The sequence below is a fragment of the Erpetoichthys calabaricus genome, chromosome 5, assembly GCF_900747795.2.
Source record: "Erpetoichthys calabaricus chromosome 5, fErpCal1.3, whole genome shotgun sequence".
In the NCBI taxonomy this organism is placed as follows: Eukaryota; Metazoa; Chordata; class Cladistia; order Polypteriformes; family Polypteridae; genus Erpetoichthys; species Erpetoichthys calabaricus.
The window spans coordinates 148,532,786-148,545,473 of record NC_041398.2 but is presented as its reverse complement, the minus strand read 5'-3'; the positions used below and the strand labels follow the sequence as shown (position 1 = coordinate 148,545,473).

The following is a 12,688-nucleotide window of genomic DNA, read 5'->3' as shown; positions in this document are numbered from 1 at the left end:
ATACATCAACAACAGATTACAGCTAAAGAAGTGTTAGTTTTTTGCTATCCATTTTCTACAAATGTCTTGTTTCCTGTGAATGAAGGAAGTATTTGTGAATGTGCAGCATCTTTTTTTATTCCAAGTATTAAAAACAGGTAATTAACACAAAGGTAAAAAAATCAAATCACACTAGTGACAGACAATATTGATTTGGCTGTTTTGGTAGCATAGCTTGTGTTGGTCTTCACCGAAATACTGTCTCCTAATTCATTTTAGTTTCAGTTTCATTCATTTCAAGAACAGCTGACGTTTTGCTCTATTACTCGGCCAATTCAAATTAAACAAAGATATGATAGACATTGTAAAGGGCACAACAATTCAGCAATGTGTACAGTGTCCATCACAACATTGATATGTGTAGCACAATACATAACTAAAAAAGTTGAAAGAATGTTCCAAATATGATGTAGTAGTTAGTGTGAAAGAACTTTTTCTATGCTTTCAGTTTTGTCTTAATATTATCAATGAAGGTTTCAAGGAGTTTTTAAGTCTGTGCATGATGCAACCCCCTGGGATCAAACTTATCCAAGACCAGTCAACATGGTGGGCAGTCTTTCCAACTTAAGTTTCTACATGAGTACACATTTTGAGATTTTATTTATTTATGCCCTGCCACTCCATCAGTTTAGACAGATCATTAGCTAAGTGCTCGTTGTTAAGCATGCCAGGTTCTGCCAGGTGTGATGTAATTACAAGACATGTGACAATATTAAGCAAAAACATCTTTTTCTTTTAAGTCTTTGATCCTTTTTTACAACCCAGGCAGACACGTTGTTCTTCACTGTTTAACTTTTCGGTCACTTTTTTCATTTATCTTCGTATAACAGACTTACAATATGATTACAAACATCTCACCTTTTCATTGCATACTTCTTCAGCTGGTTTCTTGCTTTTACAAGGATGTAATGTTCTTTTTTGTTTTGTAACACAGCATTATTTTTCACTTTTTTTGGAAGTCTCACTAATAAAACAGCCACATAAGGTAAAGATTCACTTGAGCAGCAAGATAATGACTGTCATGTTTGTTCTGTAAAAGATTACCCACCTATTAAATAAAAAATGGTGTCAGTGCCATTATGTGCATGTTTACACTTCTCCAAACCTGTGCTGACATTGTTATCATATTGCCAGCACATGTCAAGATATACAGTTATCTACTTCCATAACAGAAGATGGTGTACCATGAATCAGATTGGTTAAGAAGCACTACTGGAACCTATTCTAATATTTAGAATGCAATGTCTCACCATAAATCGTCATTTTTGTCTTTAATGGAACTTAAAACATAAACAGCTCTGTAAGGAAAAAAAAAAGAAGGAATCTTTACTAGTATATTACTTCAATTGCAAATGACAGATACTTACTGTACTTAATTAGTCATATAGGGGATATGGAAGAAATTTCTGTTGTGCTAATTGTTCTTTTTGCTCCTTTTATATTAGTGTTTTGTGTTTTCTTTTATTCTTTGCATCAGTTTAACCTGTGTTTTAAAAAAAAAAGAAAAAAAAAAGGCAGGTATAAAAACAGCTTCTAAGGTGTCATATTTATTACAAGGAAAAAATGAAATGCTAAAGCATCACTACATGTGAACAGATGAATATCAATATCCCTGTTTTCCTAGAGCCAAGGAACTAGTGGCTAATCATGGATAATAAAATCCCTTTTTTATTGTTAAATCACATTGATTCTTTCTAATAATAATTACAGTTACACTTTGGTCTTAAGTACATATTAGATAATACAACAATTAACATTTGACTGTTAGATCAAAAAGTGTAATTAATATGTCAGGATTTTTTTTTTTGTTATTTTATTTTCCATCAGTTTACATAAGAAAGTGATCTAAGATCAGCTCAGTACAGCAGACACCAGAAAAGTAGACCACTTTAATTACATTTCTCCTTACTGGAGACATCACTTACAAACTAATGAGAGAACAGATGTACTTTTTTTATATTAATTATGCTGTAAATGAAAGGTGACTAAATTGCCCTTGCATTGTGGTAGGCTGTATATTTGCCATGTGGCTCTATGTGTGTTGTTTTTTTTCCAGACTTATTTTCTTCTTTGTGTGCTCTATTCAGAAATATATGAGGTTTTATAAAGTGTACTACAAAATAGTTTATATTTTAAGCATTGTGTTCAAGCATGTGGACCATTTAAAGCAGCCATGACGAAATGTAAAGATAAGAAAACAATAACTCATATTTGATGAAGGTTAAATATTATGATCTGCATTTGCCCATCTGTTGATTCAGTTTTTAATTTGCCTCATAATATCAAGTTCATAGGATCATGTGATTAGGCTACTAGCAACATGAATGGGGCACATTCTCATCATGGAATCTGTTCAGAACCTTTAAAACTGAACTAATTGCCTTTTTAATTTTTTAGATATATTATTTACTATTGAATTAAACTATAGCACAATTTACTCTCAAATGGCAATATCCATCCATCCATCCATTTTCCAACTCGCTGAATCCAAACACAGGGTCACGGGGGGTCTGCTGGAGCCAATCCCAGCCAACACAGGGCACAAGGCAGGAACCAATCCCGGGCAGGGTGCCAACCCACCACAGGACACACACAAACACCAAGCACACACTAGGGCCAATTTAGAATCACCAATCCACCTAACCTGCATGTCTTTGGACTGTGGGAGGAAACCAGAGCGCCCGGAGGAAACCCACGCAGACACGGGGAGAACATGCAAACTCCATGCAGGGAGGACCCAGGAAGTGAGCCCGGGTCTCCTAACTGCGAGGCAGCAGCACTACCACTGCGCCACCGTGCCGCCCAAATGGCAATATCAAACCTGCATAATCCAATTTCAGGGTCACGGGCCTAGATTTTGTCCTGGCAGCATCAGACACAAAGTAGTAACCAGGGCCGTTCTTAGGCATGGGTGAGCAGGGCAGTCGCCCAGGGCCCAGAGACAAAAGGGGCCCCATCATTCGAGGGTTTTTTTTTTTTTTTTTTTTTTAAGATCAACGCAAGCTACGTATCTGTACTACGAAGTTTAATGCTAAGCTTACTGCCCTTTCCTGGGGCAGGGACGCTGCAACAGGGAACTGGGGCTTAGGGAGTTCGCTATGGCCAGGGCCCTGCGCAGGCGGAGCCTTGTTACGACATGCCTCCACAAAAGTCAATAAATAGAGTGCTCACGTCGGAGGAGACCATTCCGTTCCAGACCACGATTGCATCGTGAGCGTGGGCGCGAACATCTTCCCGTCTTTTTCTGTCGCGTATAACGCTTTCTTCCCTTTTTCGCCTTGGCATTGGCCTTATCGTACTCCGCTTGTAACTGCGTCTTATTCACTTTAGCAGTTTCGCACGTACCATATTAATATGAAACGCAGTTACCCATCCAGTGCTGCTAAACGAAAGAAAAAGGCAGACGATGTAGCCTTTATTGAGACACAAAAAGGAGCTATGCTGAAATTTGTTGTCGCCGAAAAGGTGCATTCTCCTACTGATTCCTTTCAAAACTGACCAGCAGTAAGCAACGAGCAATATTCACGTCACATTCTACAAGAAAATTAGCTTTCCTGCACCAGAAAGCTTGCACAGAAGAAGAGTGTGCAGACAGTTCGAGTCAAATTTTGACTACGAAGTGCAAGATCAACCAATACTTGATCCAAAGGATAAATATTGCATTGAGTTTTTCAATGTATTGCTTGACAAAGCGATATCGTCAATGACTGAGCGCTTTGACCAAATGAAAGGTCATTATGATTACTTTGGTTTTCTTTATAATTATGAGAGAATAAAATGTCTAAGTGATGCGGATTTGATTAAATCCTGTCAGGTTCTCAATGCGATATTAACAGATGAAACGACTGGTTCCAATATTGATGCTCAGGACTTGTTCTCTGAATTGCGTATTTTGGCAACTCTGGTGCCTCCTAATGCTTCTGCTCTCGAAACATTGCAGTTTATATACCAGAACAGCTTGCAAGATTCTGTCCCAAACGTCGCAGTAGCGATACGTATCGCCTTGACCATACCAGTTACTGTCTCTGCTGGGGAACGCAGCTTTTCTAAGCTAAAGATAATCAAGAATTACCCCAGGACAACCATGTTACAAGAACGATTGAATGCTTTACCATTAATGTCCATTGAGCGAGATGTTGTCCAATCGATTGATTACTCCGCATTACTTAAAGATTTTGCAAGTGTTAAAGCGTGAAAAGTTGATTTCGTTTCTTGAGCTTTATTCTGGAATGTTCTTTAGCCCAAGTTTTAATTTGGTAGGAAAAAATGGAAAACGGTATAAAAAAACACACTTTTTAATTGTGACAAAAATATAAATAAAATGCTCTAAAATTTATAAAAATATGCACCTGGGCTTAGCTACATACCTCCACGCGGTGCCCAGTGGAAACAGGTCAAATCTGGCTGAACTGTAGTTAATACTACATGCATTAGGGCCCTCACAGTCTAATTATGCCCAGGGCCCCCAACGTCCTAAGAACAGCCTTGCAGTAACCAAGTGCATGAATCCATTGCCAAGGCTCACTGCTTAATTTTTGTACTTGTAATATTTTATACTGATTATACTTTTTGTAGGCATTATAGTCAAGTGCTACTACTTTAGATTGATTGAATATCATTGTAATTCTATGGATAGTATTATGAAAAGATGAACTACAGCATTTTTGAAATACATATCCTTATTATTTTGTCTTTGGAAAGCCTATTCATCTTTTTTTGTAACTGAGATCATTTATCTTTATTATATGAGCATCTCTGTGTTTATAAATTTTGAGGACAAAATAAAATCTTTTTAAAAACCACAAAGGAGACTTTTACTCTTGTTAAACTTAAGGTGATGAAATCCTTCCATGTTTTAACTAAATTTTCTAATTCCAATTTTGCTATGAGATGGAGCCTATTCTAAAAAGTAGAATATTATGCCAAATTTACAAACATGATAAAAATTGAATTTCTTGTTCCTTTAGTGGTGTTTTAAGTTTGGCTACACCTTTTTAATTTTTATACTGTATTTTTAGTGTAGTATTCCCATGTCACACGCTATCTATGAATAGTGGGCATATCCCCACTTTACAGTATGTCCATGTGGCCCCTACATTCAAAGATCTCATCATCTTATGTGCTTTTCCTAGTTAGGGTTGTGGTAACATCCAAAGATGTTTATGTTAATTAATTACTCTAAACTGGCCCATTGTATTTGCAAATGCAGGAGTGTGCATTAAGTGTGTATCCACAGCTGCTACAGTCCATGCTCCCAGTACTGTTGGGATTAGCTGTAATAAAAAGAAAAGCCGGTTTAGTGAATGTTGACAAGCAAGTGAAAATTGCAGTGATTAAAATGTGGCAGACAATATATTTTTTTTATTGTTTTATAAGCCTAAAATAACATTTCATGGAAAAGTTCAAATTGTTCAAAGTTTTATTTTCCTTTTGATTGTGTGGTTTAAAAAAAAAAATGTCTTCATTTACCACCGAGTTAAAAACTGATCTGTGACCTTAATTTATGTATTACTTCTTATTATATTACTGAACTCACCTAATGCAGTTCACAGTTTATGTTTATTTGCTGTAAAACTAGGGCTTTAACTTAGAATTATTTACCTTGCCTGGTTTGTACAAGTTAAATTGACATATACGGCCTGTTTCCTTCCAAGCAGCTTAGTGCCTGACAAGAGAGTTACATTTCAAACGAGTAATTTAGCATGTTTGATGAAGTAAACTTACATCTGAGGTTGAATCAGTATCTTAGAGGTCACTTTGTGAGTCCTGGATATCTAGGGGTGCATTGAAAAGCACCCATCATTAGGCAGTCTTTGATGACCTGATATAAGCAGGTATTATGATCCATCAGTGTGAGTAATGGTAGAAAGCAGCCACAGATCATCCTCGCCACCTCTTCCCCAAGCGTCATTTTTCCAGCTCACTTCACACTTGATATATCTGAAGCTCCTTGCAACTGGGGTGGAAATTTCATCACATTTGGCGTGTTGTGTTTTTCAGGTTTCTGCTGTGTTTGCTTTTAATATGTTTTATGGATGATTAGGTGTTGCATTATTTGGAATGAGTTTTTCTTCTCTTTTGGGGTTGACGTTGTTAGGCAGTCTTTCCTGTAGAAAAACAGTATATGCATCTCTTTGTAAGTTGATGTCTCCGAGTTGAAATACTCACTGTAACGTTGTCAGTGGCCCCTCAGTTCTAGTTAATGACAGAGCTGGTTCAGAAAGAGGCCATTTCTGATGTACTTCTATTGTGATTTAATTTTTTGCACAAGGCCCCCCTGCCCCCCAAAATCTCATACACCTGCTAAAGCAAGTTTTAATTTTTTTTTTTTTTTTTGAAGTGTATTACTTCTTGGTACCCTTTTTTGCTCCCATAATCATTTCACACATTGTGGCCAACACACCTCATTTCCTTCCCAATGGCTGTATACCTTTACAAGACAGCAAACGAAGAAGCCAAACAGGCCTCCCTGTCCTATCTTGATTGTCTGTGTTAACGCTGTTTCCTTTGGGAAATAAACCAGTTGTATGATTCCCAAGGAAATGGAGTGTTTTCATCAAAGCCAAAATGAACTCGACAGGCAAGCAGTGGAATTTACAAAGCGCTGACCTCTATTTTTCATTTTAATCCTACATTATGAGGTAGTCAAAACATTGTCTATAAGAAAAAATAAAAATAAAAAGCTTTCAAGCAAGCAAGAAACAGTGATTATGAAAAGTAAATCGTTTCACATAAAGGCAAAAAACACAATGTTTGAAAGGATGTGCCACACATTTCTTTTAATAAGACATCCCACTTAACACAAATTATACTGATTTGGCCGTATCAGAATGGAATGAAAATGAAGTAGTTGGACTGGACATGTCTCCAAGGAAACATTGTTGTCTTCTGAACCTGACTAAAAGTAAATTGGATTGTTATAGCCAAGAGTAAGCAACAAGTCTCTATCTGCTATGGTAGAGACAATTGTCCTTTACAAGTCAGAAATTTTTTTCCTGTGTTGTTTTTGTTGTTTTTGAGTCCCTTGATCTTAACATACAAAGCCAGAAGAACTGTGTAATGTGAGGCACACACATACAGCCAGTGAACTGACAGCCAAGCCAAAAAGAAGTCATTTAGGGATGTAGTAATCAGAACAGAGAAACATAAAAGCAGGTTTTTGTAATAAACATAAAAAAAACTCCCTGGAGCTCCCTAAAGTTTACTGCTCAGCTGTCTCGCTTAATTCATTTAGTCCCCAGGAATATTACAGGTGGAAATTGTTTTTTTTTTTTTTCCTTTTTTCTGTTTTCAACTCACAGCAGTTCTTGAAAAAAATGATTTTGTTGTGATTGTTAAATCTCATAATAAAACACAAGGTATAAACATTATTAGCTGTAATGCACAAGCAGTAATTTGCTCCAGCAATCAATTAAGGTTCACAAATTCATGTCCTCCCTGCAAATCAGGAGTTCATGCATGCAAATACTTACATGGGAGTCCACAGGGATTTGTGAATCCTTGAAGATTAAGTGCTGAGATTAGTCTTATCTGACCACTGTCTGCTTTCTGTTTGACCAGGTAGATCTAAGCTGGCAGCGGGGAGGAGTTTCCAGTGAGCTGAGCGGCAGTGGACATACAATGCTAAAGGCATGGATGTGAAAGAGCGCAGACCTTACTGCTCGCTGACAAAAAGCAGGCGAGACAAAGAGCGGAGGTACACCAACTCCTCAGTGGACAGTGAAGAGTGCAGAGTGCCCACCCAAAAGTCCTACAGCTCCAGTGAGACGCTCAAGGCATTTGACCACGACTCCTCCAGGCTGCTCTATGGGAGCCGCGTGAAAGAAATGGTTCACAGAGAGGCCGACGAGTACAGCAGGCAGGGTGAGTGGTGTCAGTGTCATTGTACTTCTTCCAGTCACACAATCGATGCCAAATCCCTGGGAAAGAGCAGCAATTAGTTAGTGTTCAACTAAAATTTGTTCCAATTTTTTTTTTTTTTCTTTTATGTTATTGCTTTGAGGAGACATTGTGCTTCCTTAACAACAATAATGAGTTAACATTTTGCCTGAGCATCTTGCAGATGTATAAAGCTTATAGTTAAGAATTGTAAAGTTACACCGATCCTTCCATAAACTAAATTCTTCAATCTTCCTCAGTAATCAGGCTTTTCTGCATTGTTTCATTTCAAAAGTCTAAAAGTACTGTATGTGTGGGTTTACACCTAAGTACATTAATACGTATAATTAATTTGCTGCTGTCTTCAATTACCGCTTTAAGAGCAAATATGAGATGGCGAATTACTTGTGTCAGGATCATCATTATCTTTCTTTAGGCTTTTAAAATAAATTTGTCCAGTATGATAGTTTTATCAGAGAAAAACTTGCAACATGCACATTTCAGACATTGAAATATCCTCAGTGCACATGTACTCTTTATTTACAAGAACCAATTACAGCTTCATAAACTTCTGCTTAAGAATGCAGAATTGATTATTCTGTTCTAATTGAGTGTGATATGAATTGCTAATTTACTTTCTCCTGAAATGGATGGAGTTTTCAAGAAGCACTAGTTACTCTTCTTATGGTGAGAAATTAAAAATGATTTTGACGTCTTCCTTTTTAAAGATAATCTTCCACTTTGCTATTTTAAGAACAAATACATGTTGTCATCTTCCTGAAAACTCGCATTTGTAATGCATTGTAATGGAATACACGGGCCATTCAGCATTATCGATTAATGTTTCATAATGTTCCACAGCTGGAAGAAAAGGAAGAATAAAATAAAATGAGTTTCACTCAGCTTAAATGTGAATTAGATTACATCTATATGGAATAAGAGTTTATGTTTCAGCACTTAGAATAAAGAATTAGTGAGAGAAACTGAAACAATTCTAAAACAATAAGATGAAAAATAAGGAAACTGGTTGCACTTTAAGTGACATTGAAAAAGATAAAGGGAATGTTCAGGCTTATTAAACATTTTATATACATTGTGTGTGCAATGAGATAAAACTGGAGTAGGCTACAATTGCTCAGAAATATAAATGCCCTGAAGAATTTCTGAATTAGAAGATAATGATTTTTTTCTACATTAAAATATCACCTTTTTTCTGACTTTCTAACGTATAATTAGTCGATCAGTTAATTGCAGGTGCTTTAAATTCTTCACCCGAGATGAGCATGAAAACCAACAAATTAACAAGGAGCTCACCTTTTCACAGTCGTTTCTCGAAATTAAACAGTAGTGATACATAGTAGGACGCTTCAAAACAAGTCTGATAACCCAATAGTGACTGCTTTTTGTTATTCTACTTTACTTCATGGCTTATCTTTGTTTCTTTCTAAATGCTAGTGGAGCAAGTAATAGAATCAGTATTGCTAACAACTGTAACTTTTTTTTTTCTCTTTTTTAATTTACAGTACATCAAAATCATTATAATGAGGATAATATTTCAGATTGATTTTTGAATGCGAGTTTGATAAACTCAGTTTCAGTTGAAGTTATAATATACCAGAATGAAAAAAATGTTAAGATATTGCTGTTATTTCTCTAATTATTGTAACAATTATACATGACAGAGCATAAAATTTAAAAATCTATCCGTCTGCCTGTCAGCTGAAATCGCATCCTTATGGGCAGGATTAAGGTGAGTCACTGCCTATCCATGCCAATAGTAATCACAGACAGACCTGTGACCTGAATGGAGCAAAACCTTACTTTTCTACTTAGCTATATATTTATATTCAGATAATTATTTTAAAATAATTTGAGATGAATATATTTAATTTGACTGAATATATTTAACACACCGTAGTAAATGTTATATTTTGTAATATTTGTTATACATATATAATAATATATGTAAAATTTCTGAGGACTTAGTAGGTAAAGGTCGAATGTAAAATGTGAGTGTAATGACTGCTAATAACATTTGCAAGGCCTGAACTTGCATAGTCCTGTGACTTTTCAGAAAGAAAAACTTTGTTCGACTGATTCTGGAAACTGAGCTTGCAACTGTTACACATCAGCCTGTTCTTCTCACCAGGATCATATTTGACAATAACATCTAAGTCAACACTGAAGAATAATGTACAATTTATTTATTACTCAATGCAGAATTTTATGCAGTGCTGTTTTTGAAGTATTATTTTTTTGCTTGCTTTGCTGAGGGAAAGCACAAGTATTTTCATTATTGCTCTAAATAAAGCAATTAAAGAAAGTCTCAAATAAATTTAAATATTGTCAAATTAAAAGTATTATTTAGTGTCTTCTGTTGAGGTAAAAAGAGTGTATTTGAGGAATCAAGAAAGTTACTTGTAGATGTACTGGGGCATATGTGTGTGTGAGAGTGTGTAGTATATAATCCAATTATTTCATGGTGATGCAGTGGTTAGCATGGCTGCTTTGTGTTTGAATCCTGTGCCCATTCATTATCTGTCTGGAGTTTACATATACTCCCCTTATCTGAATGGGTTTTCTTCTCCGTACTTCGGTTTTCCTCTCACATCCCCAAAGATGTGCAGGTTATGTTAATTGCCCAAAGTCTTTAATCATGCCCTTTACTGCTGCCAGTATGGATATGTGTGTGAAAGGGATCTCCAATGATCTGGTGTCCTTTTCAAGGCTGTTTCCTGCCTTGTATCCAGTGATGATGAAATAGGCAGTGGCTTCCTGCAATCCTAAAGCGGATTAAGCGGGTTTGGGAATGTTGTTTTATATTAGTTCATGATTTTTCATTAACTATAAGTGCACTTGTCAGACATGAGTTCCACTAAAAAGTTTGCCAAAATCAACACTGAAATAATATTTGTGGTATATTTTTACTCAATGAAAAGATAAAGTACTGACTGATAACAATATAGAAATAAGAGTATGGCACAGAAAGATGAATTTAAAATGGTTCCTTGGGGACCTGCTAAGACTCACAATGACTGTTTTCAAACCATTTGGTTCATTGAATTAAAGCATGCTATTGTCCAGAAGAAAGTTACCATACCTGATGTTATCTGTCCTACTGACTTAATAATCTTAACACAATTGCATCCTAAGTGTAATTACCAGAATAAATTGTCAAAGTTATTGTGCCTAATGAGAAAAAATTATATCCCAGGGACTTCTGTGATCATGAGCATGCATCATATTGTTTTTTTATTTATTTATTTTTCCTTTTCTAAGATAGGTCTTATCCCAAGGGCTCATGTACAATGTAAAGTGATCTTGTGCATGTTCTGAAAGTACAGCTCCATTCATCATTTTTTTAAACTTTTTTTTTCTTTCAATCTAAAAGATTGCAGACAGCCAAAGCCTTTTCCTGCAACATAAGAACCAAACATGGATTATAGTCTGTGGCATACAGACAAAATTTAAGATTTTTTGCAAAGATTTCTGCATTTTCATTTATCATTCTAGAAGTGAAATGCAAAATTATTTTTATTGTTTCATTTTGTAATTCTAGAATGTGCTGAATCATTAACATTAATTAAGAATATTGTTACATTTTTAATAATGGTTACCTACCAATTGTATTTAAAATATTTCTTTTACAGATATATCTTATATTAATAATCTGTTAATCGTAGGTTAATTTAAGGTTTGTATGAGCCAGTGCCTTTATAAGCATTATGAAGCAGAAGTCAGAAACCTGTCCTGGTAGTTGGTAGTTTTTTCAGAACTGAAACACTCACGACCGCTTAGAGCCTCTAGTTAATCTCGTACAGTATTCTCATCCTTTGCAGGAGTATGGTCAGGGTTACCCTGAGAAAAAACACAAAAATATGGGGAGAAGGAGCAGATTTTACATAAGGCAGGAGACAGTCTGTAATATGATTTTAGGTCTCTGGGTTATGAGCCCACAAGCCTTACTGCTGCATCACTATGCCCAGCTGCAATACTGTATATAATAATCTAACATAAAGTATGTAATTAAAGTGATTAGAATATTTGAACACCCAAGCTGGTGTGAATGAGGGAGGCTTCCAAACTGTGAACAAGTAGTGAGTGACTGGGCTAAGATTGAAATTGAAGTGATGAGGCAGTGTTGCTAACCACTTTTCAGTTTTGCCTCCCTATAAATACTGTACATTATATAGTTACAATTTTATTTTCAGGAAAAAAATGAATTATAAAGAGACATGACATCAAGTAGTAAAGAATAAAGCTGTTCTTGATGATTATATGTGTAAATTTGTAATTTAAAGATGGATTAATAGCTTTTAGACTATCTAAAAAACAAGGTGTTGTTTATCACAGCATGTACTGCATGTTAAACTTTATTTCTGGAGAAGTATTAGCTCATTTACAGCGAGTACAAGAAATACTTGTTTTTATCTTATCTGGCCCATGACAATAAAGATGGATTGTCACCAGGAATCCTCCTTGCACTTAAAGACAAGCTGCATTTGGTTAAGATGACTGCTATGTGTTGTTCAAGTTTCAGACCCTAAGCAAGTCCCTCAGGGTATCAACCGGTGCAGTCTTCTGACAAGATATTTTTCATTCAACACTTAAATAAGGAATATTTTCTTCTTATTGAAAAGAAGCAGTTGTAGGTCTTGGAATGTCTTGTAAATGTGTTAATTAAAGAGGAGTGTGCATTCCACAGTTATTTACTCACCCTGACAGGTGTCAGAGCAAAAGAATGCTGTTTAAAGAAATGCTGATATTGTTT

At 35.8% G+C, this 12,688-nt stretch overlaps 1 protein-coding gene across 11 annotated transcripts in view; it reads left to right on the top strand.

Annotated features, from left to right (window-relative positions):
• LOC114651997 (teneurin-3) overlaps nucleotides 1-12,688 on the top strand; it is an 898,351-nt gene that overhangs the window by 298,384 nt on the left and 587,279 nt on the right. For all 11 annotated transcript variants that reach the window (XM_028802134.2, XM_051927721.1, XM_051927718.1 and 8 more), the window contains one exon: nucleotides 7,600-7,902. In XM_028802134.2, coding sequence (XP_028657967.1) covers nucleotides 7,671-7,902 — 232 coding nt within the window. In that variant the 5' untranslated portion in view covers nucleotides 7,600-7,670. The remainder of the gene's footprint in view (nucleotides 1-7,599; nucleotides 7,903-12,688) is intronic.